The 18,335-nt window shown below is 48.0% G+C and overlaps 3 protein-coding genes across 3 annotated transcripts in view; 2 read left to right on the plus strand and 1 right to left on the minus strand.

Moving 5' to 3' along the window:
• The window catches only part of LOC119217854 (voltage-dependent T-type calcium channel subunit alpha-1I-like), a 70,092-nt gene extending 64,098 nt beyond the window's left edge, over nucleotides 1–5,994 (minus strand). Inside the window, exons 1-2 of the mRNA XM_062564490.1 lie at nucleotides 5,914–5,994; nucleotides 5,477–5,831 (exon numbers count right to left, since the gene is read on the minus strand). The gene's annotated coding sequence lies outside the window, so the exon portion shown is untranslated. The remainder of the gene's footprint in view (nucleotides 1–5,476; nucleotides 5,832–5,913) is intronic.
• A 4,307-nt stretch (nucleotides 5,995–10,301) lies between these two features.
• Nucleotides 10,302–12,788, plus strand: grap2b (GRB2 related adaptor protein 2b). Its single transcript, XM_037472206.2, has 6 exons — nucleotides 10,302–10,527; nucleotides 10,882–10,973; nucleotides 11,178–11,300; nucleotides 11,578–11,905; nucleotides 12,083–12,157; nucleotides 12,398–12,788. The coding sequence occupies exons 1-6, from the start codon at nucleotides 10,450–10,452 to the stop codon at nucleotides 12,557–12,559; spliced, it is 858 nt and encodes a 285-aa protein (XP_037328103.2). The 5' UTR covers nucleotides 10,302–10,449; the 3' UTR covers nucleotides 12,560–12,788.
• A 368-nt stretch (nucleotides 12,789–13,156) lies between these two features.
• Nucleotides 13,157–18,022, plus strand: fam83fb (family with sequence similarity 83 member Fb). Its single transcript, XM_037472055.2, has 5 exons — nucleotides 13,157–13,678; nucleotides 15,121–15,288; nucleotides 15,978–16,099; nucleotides 16,355–17,073; nucleotides 17,454–18,022. Exons 1-5 carry the CDS (start codon nucleotides 13,229–13,231, stop codon nucleotides 17,492–17,494), a joined length of 1,500 nt encoding a protein of 499 aa, XP_037327952.2. The 5' UTR covers nucleotides 13,157–13,228; the 3' UTR covers nucleotides 17,495–18,022.
• Nucleotides 18,023–18,335: the final 313 nt, after the last annotated feature.

Consider the following 18,335-nt stretch of genomic DNA (forward strand, 5'->3'; position numbering starts at 1 on the left):
GTAGAGGTCATGAGTCCTCCTGTAGAGGTCATGCAGAGAGGCTGTGATGATTCAGCGTTAGACTCCCTGCTGTGAGTCATTCTGGGAGAAAAGGTTCAGAGCTTTACGGAGTCTCAAAATCCGGCAACAAACTGAATGAACAAAGAAAAGCCCGAGACGATAACAAGACTGAGGAGAAGTAACCAATAAGAGACACGGGAGAGGACGATGGAGATGAGGTTTTGGTTTCCATCTTCCATCAGGTAGAGAATGAAGCTTTGAGATACGTTCAGGTTTTGGGGTTGAAACCAATGATCTCGAGGTGGGGATTCCTTTTAGCTCCGGCTTTGGTCCCCACCGACTCCCAGCGACTCTGAGCAGGAACCCGCTGCAAAGCTCAGCCGAGTCCAGAGCAGCTGCAGATGCGGCTGATAATTCTCTTGGAAAGGAATAATTCGTAGACGTTGTTATTAAGTCGGAGTAGTGAGCCATTATGCTGAATTTAATTTCTGTTCCGCTCCCTCGCCGGGTGCATCTGTGGCTCTTTGTCTGCAGCGGAACTTCATTTTCTCTTTGATTTACTCGCCCTTCAGAAGCCCGTCTTCTATCAGCAACAGTCCACTTAGACACGTATGCTACAGCTTCCTTCAGGGTCAGGAACCTTCTTTTCTTTCTTGACTTCAATAAAAAGGGATTTAGATTAGCAGTAGCTCTGTGTTACTAGAATTCATCCATCCGGTGGAAATTAAACTTTTGGGCTCATTCTTTAGTTTTGATGCTTGAGGGAGGGGCTACACACTGATTGACAGGTCGCCATCAACGTAGATGATTCTCAATCCACAAAGGGTCTCCTCACATTTAACAAAAGGGGAAGTGTGAACCATACGAAGAATTTAGTTTAGGAGCCAAACAAAATGGAATTTATCTGTAACTTGATCACACAGCTTTGCTTCATCAAAACTCCCTAAATAGCTACTGAAGTATTGTTTGTACAGTCCACAATAATACATGCAACCACTTGTTTATGCCTTTGATCACATTTATTTAATCATCTCCGTGCCGGATTATTTTTAGAGCAGTTTCTGGCGACGTTTGGTTCCTTTGGACGACACTGGAAATAAAATGTAGTTTCCTTTGCCAGCGTGCGATGAGAGGAGGTGGATGGAAGGAACAGATGGAGGTTACTGGAAGAACAAACCAACAATAATGTTTAAAAAAAGAGAACGAAGTGAAACACCTGATGGATTCTCACACTTTGTTCTTTATTGATGAGGCTTTCTTCTGCTCAGTGACGTTTGTCCGAGGTTTAATCAGCCGGCGAGTGTGATGAGATGAAGTGCCCCCCACCCTGAATGCATGGAGACATGTGGAGGCTTTAAAAATTCAACCAAAATTCCACTTTTAGATCCCCGATCGGGTCTTTCCATTGATGATCAATACCAACGGATATTAATAGCAGCGGGTCTACGATGTTCATTATTAAACTCCAAATGCTACATGTTGTACATTCACGTTGTTTTAGTCATTCAGTGTGTTTCAAAAGATAAGGAAATAAAAATCTTTAGTTTTTATTGATTAAAACAATGTGTCATAAACTGCGTCGGCGCAGTAAAACCACACAACAGCGTAGAATAAACGTAAAGTCACTGAAATGCACCAACGTCACATAAACATTCATGGAATCTTTGCTGACTGGGCCTATTCATGGTCCTATTTGTTCATGGTCCTATTTGTTCATGGTCCTATTTATTCACAGTCCTATTTGTGTAGTTTGAGGACAGACGGTGGGGGTCCGGAAGCTTCTTTAGTACCTTCGTGACCTCAGGCGGGGACCCAGCAGAGCTGCACGAGGACTGTTCCTCTGACTGGATGTGCAGGTGAGGGGACGCAACTGCTTCATGGTTCAGAGGCAGAAATAACCAGATGCGGCGTGCCAGGCCCGGTGGGTGGATTCGGTTTGCTCTCTTCAGGGAGAGGACGGGAAAAAAATAGATTTTGGAGGGACACAAATCAGATAAAAACAACAACGCAAAATAAAACCTCAAACAAGCCGAGTGTCTCTACTGTCCTTCCCTTCACTGCTGCCTTGTTTCCTCTGTCCTATCTCGCTGCTTTGCTTCAATTATCAGCTGCTGCTGCCAAACAGGTGTGGACACACACACACACACACACACACACACACACACACACAGCATGCAGTCATGTGCTTCTATAAAACATAAACAATGGGAGACACCAGCAGATATGACAATGAGACACACACACACACACACACACACACACACAAACAGAAGTGGTGGGAGCGTAAAACAATGGCGGCGATATTGCAGGCTGGTGGCGAATGAGAGCGGGGGCGAGCGAGGATTAATTACAGATATGAGGGAAGAGGAAGGACGAGAACATGTGAGGGGAGGGGGGGGAGATCTGATATTTCGGAAGCCGCATGTGTGATGGTCGCTCAGGGGACGAAGACGGGGGACGCAGATTAAACGTGATTCACTCTAGAAGGTGCAACAACAATGAGATCAACGGCTGGAAGTGGTTCTTCAAGTTAAATGCTCATTTCAGACTCTCAGAGGAGGAGAATTCTAACTCAAGAGATGATTCAAATAAATGAAAACGTGACGTTAAAAACCCTCCAAAAAAGTTCATCTGTAGTTTCAAGTCCTCTTCAACGCAGCGTGGTGTTCATTCAGTGAACAGAGCATAGGGGCGGGGCTACAAAGAGATTGACAGGTCTCTACTCCATCAGGAAGACGATAACGTGTGTAACCAATGAAGAGTCACAAGGCATCAGATGGAAGAACAAAACGTCAGAAGATGATCCAGTTCGTTTCGGCTCTCTGGTGATGCTTCGAATTCAAAAGCACGACACCGTTCACTGGGACACGCAAAGCACATGTGAAAAACACACGGCAACATGTGGGAACGTAAGAGAGACGTCACTGACAAGTGACCCGACTGCACGGCATCCATTATGGAACCAATCAGGCTCCAGAGGGACACACACGCAGGTCCAATCAATACGGCTGATTAATGTGTGTGTGATTAGATGCCTCCTGGGACCCCACATGTCAGCCCTTCACTTCCTCTAATCACACACTCACACACACACACACACACACACACACACACACACACACACACACACCTTACATTCATTCCAACCCGAATGTCTGGACTTCAGTTTTACTCTCTGAACCGAGCCGACACAAAAGTGACCCTGAAAACATGAGTCATGTGACTCGAAAAGACCGTAGTTAGTATTGTTTATAGTTTGTTATTGTTTACGTGTGTGTGTGTGTGTGTGTATGACGGGCGGCTCGAGAGGGAAAGCTTAAAAAAAGACGTATGCTCTTCTTTATTTTACCACCGTAGCTTGTGGTCCTGAATGAATCATCTGCTCTGAGTTTACTCATCAGAGATGAATTAATAACTCAAAGTGACTCAAAACTACACCGTGGCACAACATTTTGGGGTTTTTAAAACTACTAAACATCCGTTGTATCGTGTACACAGCCCTCCTCTGAACATAGAGTTCCTTTGGCACCATTTTCCATTTCAACCCTTTCTCTCTAAGTGAAAAGAGCCGAGTCTGAACAATCTTTCATTCACTAGTGCTCTTGATATCGTTTTAGAAAAGGAACATTTATAACATTTAGTCTCCGTCTAAAGACATATGGAGGGGAATTATTTGGTTTCGATGTTTGTTTCCACCTGTGTCCAATCACCTGCACCCCCCCCCCTGTGTATATAAGCCCTGTGTGTCTCCTGTCCCTGGTCACGTCATGTTGTGCTCGTCCACATGTCGGCAGAGTCATCGTGTCCTCTGTTTTTTTCCCTTGATGGTTTTTGATTTTTGGAATTTCGAGTTCTGTATTTATTAAAAGGTCGTTTCCATTTAAACTCCTGGTTTGAGTCCTTTCTCTGCCCGCACCCACCAGTCCTGACATATTCCCTGAATTCCAATTAACTAATATACACTTGCAGAAACACTGTAAACTGCTGTTAACGGTTAACATATTGTTCATAGTTAGAAGTCTATAAGTTCAAAGCTGTAGTGTCCGGTGAAGTGGCCTCTCTCGATGCTACAATTAGCTATTGTACTGTAGCTAATGTTGCTAATGTATTTACGTTACGTTAGCATGTCATCCTCATCATCTTCCCTCCTCAGAACCAGATTGTCCTTCCTGAATCTGCTTGATTGAAATATTTAATTGTAAGAAAAGATACCCAAGTGGTCCAAAGAGGTTCCTGGTTCCCTTCTGCTAATCCTTGACTTAGAGACCACTGTTCAGTAGAACCATTGTCGTAACGGCTGAGCTCCGTGGAGCAGACACCCCCCCCCCCCCCGACTTCAGGCCAGCGTCAGCTAAATAACATGTAATGTAATTTAAGATAAAACCTGCAGTCCTCCTCCCACCAATTAGGAATCTCTCGGGGGGGGGGGGGTTGCTCCAGCAGCCTCGTGGTTACAAACTCACTGGTCAAACTGAAAGGCTACAGAACGCAAGGCCAGCTGACGAGTACCATCAATCCATACCTCAATCCATATACCCATCTATCCATCCATCTATCTATCCATACATCCATCCATCTATATATCCATATATATATCCATACATCCATCCATCCATCTATCCATCCATACATCCATACATGCATATAGCCATCTATCCATCATTTATCCATCCATCCATCTATCAGTCTGTCCCATCCATTTATATATCAGTCTATCCATCCATCTATTTAAATAGACATCCATATATAGATATAATTATATATATATATCCATTGTCTATCTATCCAAATATCCATCCATCATGCATCCATCCCTCTAATTATCCGTGTATCACCTCCAAGCAAAGACTGCTGTCCATCACATGCGTCATCAGATAAAGTTGTGTTAACCTTTTCACTGTATGAACATTAAAGGAATCTAAAGGTAACGGAGAGGCAGCACGTTACTCCACACCAGCACGGTGAGCGCCACCTGTTGGCTGTTTGCTCGCTTTACTCCAGAAAAATCTCTACTGACGGGAGAGAAAATATTTACCAAAAATAACCAGGGAATTAATGCAGACTTAAGCCCCAAAAAGGAGGGGGGGGGGCGCAGAGAGAGAGAGTAACAGAGGAGGAGGATGAGGAGGAGGAAGAGGAGGAGGAGGAGTGGGAGTCTGCCGACCTGTGACCCAGAGCGATGGAGAGAAAATAGAAATTCCTTCCCCCGTTTGGACCTTCAGGGGCGTCACATAATTAAAAAACATTATAGATGACTTTTTGCTTCAATACAGACAGGCTGGAAGCCCCAAAGACCCTCACGTGCACAATAAAGCATGTGCATACTAGGAGCTCGCAGCTGAATATGTTCTTTGGCGTGAAGCCGTGAAGCTCGATGTGGTGGAACAGAGACCAGAGAAGGTTCTGAGAAGTGAGAACCTTCTGCATGTGAACATTTCAAACCATGAGATAAGAACAGCAACACATGTTCTTTTACCTTTTCAGACATGAAACAAGAGCGCGTCGGGCTTGCCGGAGAAGAAGAAGAAGAATCCCGGTAATCCGTGAGCGACTTGTCCCCCGCGCGCTGAACTCCGCAGCTTCCGGTGTGGCACCGGAGGGATCTCCTCTCAAACCCGGAGCAAACATCCGGGGATCAGCCTCCCCGGGATGGACGTCTCCCCGTCACACATTTCTGGTTCCTCTCGGAAGGAAGCAAGTGGCTGGAGAGGAGGATCCGCGCGCGCATCGGCACCGGGTCCGACGGTGCGCCTCCGGGAAGCCACGTGACCGCCGCGTGCGCACTTCCCTCTTTAAATCCCTCTCTCCGGTAGTGGTGAGAAGCCCAGAAACTGTATCCAAGTTGCGCACGGGGTTAATCTCTCCATCGGGGCAAGCTGACGCACTGCGCCCCCCCCCCCCCCCCACACTTACCTCCTCGTCCCCGGAGACTGGAGAGGTCACCGCGCGCACGTTGTCCTCGCATGTAAGAATTGAACAGAATCTTGGACGGAGTTTATCGAGGCAGACATGCAGAAAAGTCCCCCCCCCCCTCCACCCGCCCCTACTCTTCAGACCCCCCACGCAAGGTCCCCCCAAACGGAGGAATGGGAGGCGCAGCAGGTAAACTGAAGGAACCGAGAGAGGCTTCACCTGCCGGCCGCTCGGTCTGCGGGTCCCCGGAGAGGAGGGGGGGGCAGCTGCTGCGTGAGCCTTTACGCAACCAAAAGTGTGTGTGTGTGGGGGGGGGGGGGGACTTCTCTCACCTGAGAAATATCACAATCGATACGCACGTTGCGATGGAGTGATCATCTTCACGATGGGGGGGTGGTTATGTTGGAGTCCTACCCGGCTCCTCCTGCCCCCCCTCACTTACTCAACCCAGCTGCTGGACCCCCACCTGTCCCCTATTGTCCCCCTTCACACACCTGCGGGGTCCCACCTGTCCCATCCTGCAATTTACACGATTGAAAATGTACAGCTCAAAACGCAAAATATATTGAGATACTAAGACGACCCCCCCCCCCCCCCCTCCCAAAAGAAGAGCAGGGACGGAAAATTTGTTCCAGATCTCAGTTCTGGTGATGATGGAATATTTAGCTCAATATGTCAATATGTCCTCTGAGTGCCAATCAGCTGATGTTTTATTCATCCCGCCCCCCCCACGTGTCCATCCTTAATCTGAGCACATGATGAGATGTGACCCCCCCTTGAATTCTGAACAGCGTCATCGGACCACTGTTGGCGATATTTACTTCCCCCGTTGGCTTCAAGCATCAGTTGGCCCAGGAGCAGCCTCCTCCTCCTCCTCCTCCTCCTCCTCCTCCTCCTCTTCACCAATTGCTGCTGCTGCTCCCATGAAGCCAATGTTTGAGGCGCCGGGAACTCGCAGTAACCACTTAAAAGGTTTGTTTTAGTCATGTGACCTGCTGGTTTCTCTGCATTATGTCCTTCTTTAATGAGCACATGACTTCATCAGGGACCCCACGTCCAGCCCCCCCCCCCCTTCAGACTCACAGTACTACTACAAAAAGACACACAGCACTACTACACTAAGACTCACAGTACTACACAATAAGACTCACTGTACTACTACACTAAGACTCACAGTACTACTGCAATAATATATATATATATTATAGTATATAGGCAGCAGAGGACAAACTGCTGAGATCTTTTTTATGAAAATTGTGTTTTATCAGCTTTAATCAGCTCTTACATGTGACACATGTGATACATTCTACATGTGATACTACATGTGATACATGTTACATGTGATACTACATGTGATACATGTTACATGTGATACTACATGTGATACATGTTACATGTGATACTACATGTGATACATTCTACATGTGATACTACATGTGATACATGTTACATGTGATACTACATGTGATACATACTACATGTGATACTACATGTGATACATGTTGCATGTTATACATGTGATACATACTACATGTGATACTACATGTGATACATACTACATGTGATACTACATGTGATACATACTACATGTGATACTACATGTGATACATTCTACATATGATACTACATGTGATACATGTTACATGTGATACTACATGTGATACATACTACATGTGATACTACATGTGATACATACTACATGTGATACTACATGTGATACATGTTACATGTGATACTACATGTGATACATACTACATGTGATACTACATGTGATACATACTACATGTGATACTACATGTGATACATGTTGCATGTTATACATGTGATACATACTACATGTGATACATACTACATGTGATACATACTACATGTGATACTACATGTGATACATGTTGCATGTTATACATGTGATACCAGCAAACCACCCAGCTGTTAATTCAACAGGTGATTTTCACTTCATTAACATCTCATGTTTTCATTCGAAAAGATGTTGTCATTTAAACATTACAATAAAGTTTATAACTGTGTTCAGAGTCATGTTGATGGTGAAGTTTGAACTCCTCTGTGAGCGTAAACAAAGCTTCACTTCATGCTGTAAAGTGTCCTCCGTTTCCATCTGGAAGCTCCGCCTGTGATGAACCTGCAGTGACACACACACACACACACACACACAGGTCAAGCAGCCTCCAAGACGCATGCAGGGGGGGGGGGGGGGGACACGGTGTAAAGAAGGTCAATCTTCAAAGATGGCGTCTTCACAAAGTGTGGATGGATCCTCACGTCATCCTCATGTGCCTTAAGGGTGATGTCATGAAATCCTAAAGGAGAGGAAACACAACGAGGCCTTTAAAGCACTGCGGCCTACGCTGCCTTCAGGGCACCATGATTGAGTTGTAAATCTGAACATTTATGGACACGACACCGTGAGAATTCTGATTCTCAGCGAGCGATATCATTACTCCTCATTTCTGGGCTTTAGGGACAACACTCGGTTAGTTGTTCCTACGCCTCCGTCCTTCCACCTCTGTTCTTCTCTTCAATCTGAAGGTTGTTACCCCCCAAAAAGCATGAGGGCTGTTTGCAGTGGTTCATGGCGTCGTAGGAGGAGATATCCAGGATGTGAAAACTGGTCCGAGAGGAAATGAATCATTCATGAATGGTTGGTCATCCAGGTGTGATGTCACACGGGTCCACGGGTTTGCCCTCACATCTTCGGTAGCAGTTAGCACAGCTGCACCGCGCCCCAGAGGATTGTGGGTATTGAAGTGTTCACAGCAGCTTCTGCTTTGCTGCTGCAGAGGAGAAGACTTCCCTCTTTCCCTTGCCCCCACAGGCCCGTTCTCCCCCTCCCTCTCCTCCCCCTCTGCTCCCTCAGTGCAGCCTGAAGCGAAGGAGGCTGAGCGCCCCCCCCCCCCCCCCCCCTGACATTTAGCAGCCTGCAGTGCGGCAGTCCAGAGCGAGGTCGAGGATGGAAGTCAGGAAGCAGGAGAAGAACAACTGCAACAACTTCTTCTTAAAAACAGACTTGATTTACTTTCATTTATTGGTTTTAATTGTTAATAAAGAAGGGAAAGCACCACATTTAAATCATGATGGATATATGATTAAAATATTCTAATAGTCACACATACTTTTTTGTTATGGCATCAAACTAAAAACGTCTACCGTGTGTGTGTGTGCGTGTGTGTGTGTGTGTGTGTGTGTGCGTGTGTGTGTGCGTGTGTGTGTGTGTGTGTGTGTGTGTGTGTGTGTGTGTGTGTGTGTGCGTGTGTGTGTGTGTGTGTGCGTGTGTGTCTCCACAGTCTGCGGCGCTCTACTGCCCCCTGCTGGTCAGTCTTCTCTGCGTTATATTTGCCCCTCGTGCTGTTTGATCAACGTCTCGATCACATCAGATTGATAATCCATCATCTCTTTGATCTCCTAATGAGGGAAATTTAACCTGGAAACTAAACACAATCCATGTTTTTGTAATAGTGACCTTACATCCACTTTGGGAGCTGTTGCCATAGTGACACTGGTACAACTTTATATTGTTGGTGGGTTTAGTAAAGAAATTATTGTTTGTGCCGTTTCACAAGAAGCAACATAGTTTTCAATAGGAAGCAGAACGTGGATGTACAGTGAATGACGTCACTGATGATGTCACTTCCTCACTGTGAGTGCAGGTCAAAGTGGAGGGAAAGGGACTCTTCTGTTAGATGTTGAGAGGTGTTTTACATACAGTATAGTGTAAGTTTGAACATGTCCCCTTGTGGGTGGATGTGTGTCGCCCCCTGGTGGCAGGCTGTGGTAGCGCTCGAAAACCCCCCCCACCCCCCCCATGTGATGGGTAAAGTCACGTTTACAGTCTAATGTATCCGTTCATCATGTATGATGTTGGGGTTTATGAACACATCATCATCAGAAAGTAAGAGCGTGTCCACTTCCTGTGGACCCGAGGCTCTTTGAAGTCACAGAAATAGTCCCTGAGAGTTCACTCCTCATCAGGTAGAAACCCGTCAACGTGTGAATACGTTAAACGAGGAAGTGTTCCATTAGGGTTAGAAACGTCTAAAGGAAATAATTCATTTCATTACATGTCGAATAAAATCAGTTACTTGACTTCTAACTTTAACGTTTGTTCACATCTCTTCACCTTCGTCTATGTGAGAGCGAGCGGTCATCGGCGACAGGAAGTGAGTGCCAGAGCTTCCTGTGAGCCGACAGCTCGTCACTTCTCAGCGAGGGCTGCAGGGACGAGCTTGTTGTCTACGTGGTGAGGGCCAGTCTCCTCCTCCTCCTCCTCCTCCTCCTCCTCCTCCTCCTCCTCCTCCTCCTCCTGCTCCTCCTCCTCCCAGTCGGAGCTTTCCTCCCTCTTGCCCTCCCTGTGGAAGCTGCTCACATCCTCCTCTCACCAGATGTGCATGAAGGAGCGTCCTCTGTGCTGATGTTCATCTCACCGGCGACATCTGGACGCGGAGACGTTTGAGGAGTCCCACCTGCACTCCAGCGTGTTCCGAGGAGGCTCCTGGAACTCCTTCTCTCAGCGCCGTCGCCATGGAGGCTACGGCCAAGTTCGACTACGAAGCCTCGGCCGCAGATGAGCTGAGCTTCAGAAAGGGAGAGCTGCTGGTGGTGAGACCACGCGCACACACACACACACACACACACACACACACGCACACACAGTTATGAATAGCTCTGTGTGTGAGAGGCCTGCAGAGACAGATTTACATGTTCCTTTTAAATAACTGTACGCTACGCTGCAGGAACAACAGTATTTGCATTATGAAAATGTTTTATGAAACAGTATTTTGCTGCAGAAAGTTTCATTTAAATGTTGCACGTACTTTCCTCCTCGTGACAGACGTGATACAAAAAGTTCATTCTGCAGCGATACCCCCCCCCTCACCCTTTCACTCAGGAGCTGACACGCGTGTAGGAATGAAACCAAGGTGACCTTCAACGTTTCTCATGCACTTGTGTCAGATCCTGCAGTTCTCCGGGGATTGGTTCAAGGCCCAGCACGGCAGACGTGAGGGGCTCGTGCCCAAGAACTTCATCAGCATTCACCTGCCCAGGTACCCCCCCCAAGGAGACCAGTCCATAGTCTGTGTCATTACTGGTGTTCTTATGTGCTCCAGTGAGATATAAATATATAGATAAACTGTATTCTAATCTATAAGAGAACACCGATGAGAAGAAGTCATTTGTTGTGAAACCCATGGAGGAGAGCGGCGGCTAGCTGTGCTATGCTAACGCTGGCGCCCTGGTCTGGCCTGCAGCTGGTACCAGGAGGACTCGAGCCGCCGGGACGCCCGGGACCAGCTGATGGAGAAACCCGAGGGCTCCTTCCTCATCCGGAGGAGCAAGGACGCCGCTCAGGGAAACTTCTCCATCTCCGTCAGGTGAGCAGCACGGATCAGGACCTGGTTACTCTGGAACCAGGTCCTTCTCACACGCTCGCACATCAGATGACGTCACACCCATGTTAGCTCGATAGGTAGCAGGACAAGCTAACAGCTGAGCCAGGACACATGGAGACACTTACATCGAGTCATGTTGCTTTACTTTAGTAAGATTTAATGAATAAAAACTCTTTCAGCTTGTAGTGACTGTTGTGAAGGAGAAGCGATGTGTGAGTGCACACCATGAATAAAAATGAATGTGTGTGTGTGTCTGCAGATGTGAGGCAGATGTGCAGCACTTCAAGGTGCTGCGGGACAGCAGGGGGCGATATTACCTCTGGATGGAGAAGTTCCCGTCTCTCAACCAGCTGGTGGAATATTACAAATACACCTCCATCTCCAAAAAGAGCCCCATATTCCTCAAAGAGGAGAAGCAACAAAAACAACAACAACAACCACGACAACAACGACAACAACCACAACAACAACAACCACGACAACCACAACAACCACGACAACCACAACAACAACAACAACAACAACCACGACAACCACAACAACAACAACAACAACAACCACAACAACCACAACAACAACAACCACAGGCAAGTGTCGGGCTCTACCTGTTCATTTTAAAAATAGGACGCATGTATATATATATATATATATATATGTATATATATATATTATTTACATATACACATCACATGCATATGAATGAAGCTAAAAGACTAAAAAGTTAAATTTATATAAAAGTGAACCTGTGTGTGTTTCTGTCTCAGAGTCGTCGAGGCTCGGGCAGCTTACCCCGCCCCACGCCTCCCCCACCCTCCAACAGCCCCCCCACACCTCGACAGGTACGCAGCACCTGGGGGAGGGTCTGTTCTTTAGAGACCCCCCCCCCAAGGAGAGGCTTTCAGTCAGCATTGATGTCATCTTAGTGGAGGATCATTAAGGTTCAGAGGAGTGACATCATCTTCATGCTGGACTCGCTGCGACGGACACAAAGTGTGAGAGACGAATGAGCGTTGCATTGTGGGTCTTTGTGATGTCTCATCCCCTTCCTCCTCCTCCTCCTCCTCCTCCTCCTCCTCCAGGTCAGAGCTGTGTACTGCTTCGCCGCCGAGGAGAAGGACGAGCTGGAGTTCGGGACCGGTGATGTCATCGAGGTGGTGGAGTGCTCCGACCCGACCTGGTGGAGAGGCCGGCTGGGGGGCCGAACCGGCCTGTTCCCCTCCAACTACACGGAGCCGCTCTGAGGAGGCGGAGCTCCGTCACTCGACAATAATAAAGACATGAAAACAAACCTGCGGATGAGAATTAATATTAACACATTGTGGAATGTAACCTAGTACATTTATATAAGTACTGCTCTTCAGTTTAGTTTAGAAGTACTTGTACCCCATTGTACTTCTCAACTCCACCTCGGAGGGAACTACTGTACTATCACCCCACGTCATTAATGTCTTTGATGTACTTTTAACAATGAAAGCAGGTAATAAAAATACTTCCTGTGAATCCTTATTGTTTCAAAGAGTTTCACTTCCATGAAGAAGAAAGTTGTTCAACGTGTTCTAACAGCTTCAGTCTCACCAGATAGAGCCAGGTACGCTGCATTCAGGTACACTCGGTAAATAGGGATTCAGTTTGTTAACGTAATGAACATCATTACATTTCTGTCAGACTACATCCACACGTGGGTGCTGCGCTTTTGGTTCAGATCCATAAACAACAGAACATTCGTTCTACAGTACCTTAAACGTGGATACTGTGTGTTTTTTACTCTAGTTCTATGTATTCCCATTGCTCCTGAAGGCGGCGAGCCCCGCCCCTCTCCCAGCCGGCCAGGTGAGAAAACTTCCACAGGTTTATTTTTGTCACCCATCTGACGTCACAGACGTACGTACAAACCCGACCCGCACACAGCCATGGCCGAGTCCCAGCTCCAGTGCATGGAGGACGGCCACATCGGGGCCAAAGTGCCGGAGTCCAGGCCCGAGTTCTACTACAGCGAGGAGCAGCGCGCCGCCGTGGAGGAGCTGCTGAGGAGCGGCGACGGCGCCTTCAAGACGCGCCTCAAGGAGGACAACATGAAGGACTTCCTGTCCGCCCGAGAGATCAAACTGGTGGTCGGAACCTTCAGGAAGTACGACCTGGACCCGGAGCCGGAGCGGGACGGCACCGACGCGGACTCGGGGGTCCACTCCACCTACTGGCCCGAGATGTCGGACACCGAGGTGCCGCCGCTGGACATCGGGTGGCCCGGCGGGGGGTTGTTTAGAGGGGTCACGCGCGTGGCCGTGCACACGCACCCGCCCAAGGAGAACGGACCCCACATCAAGGAGGTGGTGCGGCGGCTCATCCAGGAGGCCAGTAAGGTGAGGGGTGGGGGGCACTATATATATATATATATATGTAAAAATCGTTTTAGTCTCTTTGCTACAAGTAACAATGGCGGGACATTTAGGATTCATCTATCAATACAAATGTGAATGAATATTTAATGAACAAGGGGAACAAAGCGGTGAGGAATGACATTGAAATGGTGTCTCTAAGGTGGGTCTGTGTGTCGAGCTCCACTGACTCATCTGATGTCAGAAGGACTGTTCATCATGGAAGTGGTCTATGGATTGGATTGAGTTCCTGCTCTCTCTCTCTCTCTCTCTCTCTCTCTCTCTCTCTCTCTCTCTATTCTGCCTGGTTTCAAACCGAACTTAAAGAGCCTGCTGTTGTTCCCTGAGTGAAATCATTACAGTAAAAACACGTCTCTGTTCACACCGCCTGGCTCCGCCCTGCAGTTACACTTTGGTTGTAATAAAGCAACTCTCTGTATACTGAACTTAATATTAGACCTCGTTAAACCAATGGAAAGGTGTGTGTGTGGGTGTGTGTGTGTGTTTGTGCGTTGAAAGAGAAAGAGAAAGGGGATCAAAGTCCAGCCTGGTTTTAATCTGTAAACTTATTGGAAAGGTAGTGCGTTATTCTCACACACACACACACACACAATGCGTAACCAGCTCGTCCTCATTGGTCGGTGCCCTCTTGTCTCGGCTCGCGTCTCCTCGTCCTCTCATGTCCAGTCAGCAGTGACTCATTTGAGGCTTTCTGCTCCACACAGGAACATTTGTTGGGACATTTGCTGTTTGCAGTTTGCCTCGTTATGAACCCGTTGTTCATATGAGACTTTCTGACCTTCCCTTTGGGTTCTGTTCTAGGACACAACAGGAGTTACACTTAACCCTTCCTTAAATCCACTTTAAACCTTCCTTAAATCCACTTTAAACCTTCCTTAGTCGGCCTTAACCCTTCTTCACTTTATTCTTTAAATGATTCCGTAGATGAAACAAACACACAACTAGTTGATGAAGTGATTTTAAATAGTTTCACTCCCCTCTACTGATTTCACTTATTTAAGCCAACGTGCACGCTCTGGCTTTAGTCCACGTGCACGGTGCAGAGGCTCCAGCACTCCCACAGAGCAGAAAGCAGCCGCTGGAGAACCTGTTTGATCTGGGACAAGGGGACAGTGGGGACAGTGGGGGGACAACATGAGGACAACATCCTGCAGCGTTTCCCAGAGGAAGTGCTTCAGCTGGCGTCTCATCCCGTCTGTCCCGCTGACATCCAGACTCCTCGCTGTCCTGCATCTGACCTGCAGCCAAAGGACAGTTCACAAACTCTCTTTAGGTGTCCTTTCCCTGATTTCCCAGAGGGGGGGTGTTTGGGGCATTGAGTTGATTTCTGAGGGAGTGAAAACCTTCTAAAGGTTGACCTCCAGCAGCACGTGACCCACTGAATGTGGACTGGTGTCCCCTTGCAGGTGATAGCCATCGTGATGGACATGCTCACAGACGTGCACATCCTGCAGGACCTGATGGACGCCGCCTGCCGGCGCTCCGTCCCCGTCTACATCCTGCTGGACCACCAGGGGGTGCCGCACTTCCTGGATATCTGCAGCCGGCTGCAGATTGGCTCACAGCACCTCCGGGTGAGATGGGGGACAAGTTTAGCAGAGACAGGTGGCATGTGAATACTTTGATAACACACTGCTAACATCTGAAACACAAAGTCTGAAGCAGTTTGTTCCTCCCAAACCCGACAAGAAAAACAAGCTCAACAAGGGAAAATTATTGAATTCTGGAGAAAGAGAATTTAGTTTAATTCCTAAAGAAGATCAGAGTTATCATAATTAATTGGGCTTTGCAGCACTTTCTATGTTTAAAGTACTATACTTAAGCTTAAATACTTGTCTAAAAGTGTCTTGAACCCAGCTAGTAGATGTCTATGGGACCAGAGGCGCTGCCCCTGGTGGACGGGAGATAGAATGCAGCTTTAACACATGAAGCTCTGACCTGACTCTGCAGACCTCGAGGTATCTGCCTGGGCTGCAGAGGTTCTAGGATCAAAAGACTTGTTTCACTACCAGCTAGAAATTCTGAATATTGGAGTTTGTTGTTGACCAGTTAAGAAATGAGACCCTATCTCATTTTTGTAAATACAGCAAACCCCATTTTCCTCCTAAAGGACCCGGCCCCTCTGTGACATGGCGCCGGTGACAGGCGCTGGTGCAGTGACGCTTTTAGGGGAGGAGTCCTGAAACATATTCAACATGTAAACTGTCCACCTGACCTGCTGTCCCTGCTGTCCCTGCTGTCTCTGCTGTCCTCCTGGCTGCAGAACATCCGAGCCAGAACGCTGCAGGGAACCGGCTTCGCTTTGTCCTTCGGCAGACTGCCGGGTTCCCTCTGCAATAAGTACATGCTGGTGGACGGGGACAAGGTCGTCTTCGGCTCGTACAGGTGAGGTCGGACGGATTATACAGCACCTGTTTCTTCTACTTGTGAATCCACGAGGGGAGAGGGGGGGGGGACACCACACTCTCTCACTTTAGCGTGTTAGCATGCTAGCAATTGCAAAACACAGAGACATACTTGGTAATAAAATGTTTACTGGTGCTATCCAAAGGTCATAGGTCACCCTCTCAATCCTTTGTCATGAGCAGCAGGCCTCTCTTTCTTTCGTATGATGTTCTAATGAACTTGTCTCCGTCCCAGTTTCTCCTGGTGTACGTCTCGCATGGACCGGAACATGATCACCGTGATGTCCGGGCAGGTGGTCGACTTCTACGACCGCGACTTCCGCGAGCTCTACGCCATCTCCGAGAAGATGGACCTCTACAAGGAGTTCCACGTCACTACCCCCGCTGCCCACGCCCCAATGCGCTCCAGAGTGGGGTCCATCCGCCCGCCGCTACCGGCCACCACGTCCCGCTTCCAGGTCAGCCTCGGGGACTCGCGGAGGGCCAACATCCAGGTTCCGGCGCACAAGTACCACAACCCCAAATACTCCCTGGTGTTTGGGGACGTCCAGCGTCCAATGGGGTCCCTGCAGCAGCTCGGCCCGACCAGAGGGTCGGATCTGGCCGAGGTTCTCGAGGAGACGGACCCGGGAAGGCCTCCGGGAGCCGGCGGTGAGGAGCTGGACCAAATGAGTCCGTTGCCCTTAGAAAGACCCGGCGAAAGCTTCAAGAAGAAGAAGTGGGGATGGACGCAGAAATTCTCCAGAAGGAGACAGTCCAGTAAGGACATTCTGGACAGCATCGCGGCGGCCAGCGAGCAACCTTCACCGACGGCATCAAAGAGGACGGATGAGAACGAGGACGACTTGGAGGTGGTCGTGAAATCTCCACCCAAATGGAAGAGCAAGAAGAAACCTCAACTGGGCCGCAGGACCAACTCCGAGCAAACGGTCAACACGGCACCGGACAGCGAGAGTAAGTCAAAGTGGACTGAATGAACCAAAAAGGAGACTGAAACGTCAGTGTCTCTAATGTAGAAGGAGCAGAGGGTCAAACGTTGTCTTTTCTCCTGGAGAGGTTCTGATTCCAGTATTTGAAATTCAGATATTCCTAAAACACTGGAACCATCTACGCACCGATCCAACTTCACGTTATCAGAGCTTCAGATTTACGCTGCTCAGGGGAAAAAACGTTATCGTTGCCTCTTAAACATTTGCGTATGGAACTCTCAACAGACGTAAGAAGGGAGGGACATTAATTCACATTTTACATTCATGAGTTTAATGGTGACCAGCTCTGACCGATCTCCTCTTTTATAACTTTTTCACTTTGTTGTTGTTTTTTTCTTCTTCAAGGTGTTAAGGGTCGTCAAGCAAAAGAATGCAGCGTGTCCTGAGGCGACCACGGAGCGGACTCCCTTCCTCAAGGGATCCCACAAGGACTTCATTACACTCCCCTTACAGGGGGACAGTGTCTGCTGCAGTTGGCATGTCTCTAATGTCAGCAAAGGCGGTGTCTGAGGACACTCGTCTCCATGGTGCGGTGCAGAGATCCAACGAGATATTCACTGATTTGGTCTTACTTGGTGTTTCTTTCTGCAAACTGAGGTCAAAGGCCTAGTTTAACGGATGCTTTTCAATGCAGGGCACTGATTGGTTGAATGGTGACACCATTGTGAGGCCTTGGGTTCATTCATCTGACTCGTCAAGACAAAAGCCAACCAAAGCTTAGCAATGTTTACCTGTGTCATCTCTGTGGTACTCTGGGCTTTTATATTTGTGCAATACTGTTCTACATAATCTGTGAGATAATTCTGCAACATTAATGCCCCAACCTTTAAGTTGTGGGGTCTCTTCTACAGTATTTTTTAGTAAATGGCCTCCGAAAATGAAGTCTGGCGTCTGAAAATAAACCTAACATTGTGCAAACGTTTGATTTCACATCTTTTTAGTGATGATACTGCAACGTTTGAGATGGAAAACGCTCCACAAAGCAGCCGCTAGCAGCCTCTCTTCTCTGAGTGCTCACAGCTCGGACGTCACAGAAGAACCGCGGACCATGGTGGGTACTCAGAGCTCCGGGCTGACTGGAGGGAGGGGGGGGTTGGAGGCTATGGTGCAACAGTGAAACAGGAAGTCAGAGCTGCAGCAGTAAGAGGCGTTCACTTTTAGTGACACTCGGTACTTCCTGTGAGAGTTGCATCTGAACGTTCACCACAAAGCGGAACAGCTACTTGG

This window comes from Pungitius pungitius, chromosome 9 (assembly GCF_949316345.1).
Source record: "Pungitius pungitius chromosome 9, fPunPun2.1, whole genome shotgun sequence".
NCBI lineage: Eukaryota > Metazoa > Chordata > Actinopteri > Perciformes > Gasterosteidae > Pungitius > Pungitius pungitius.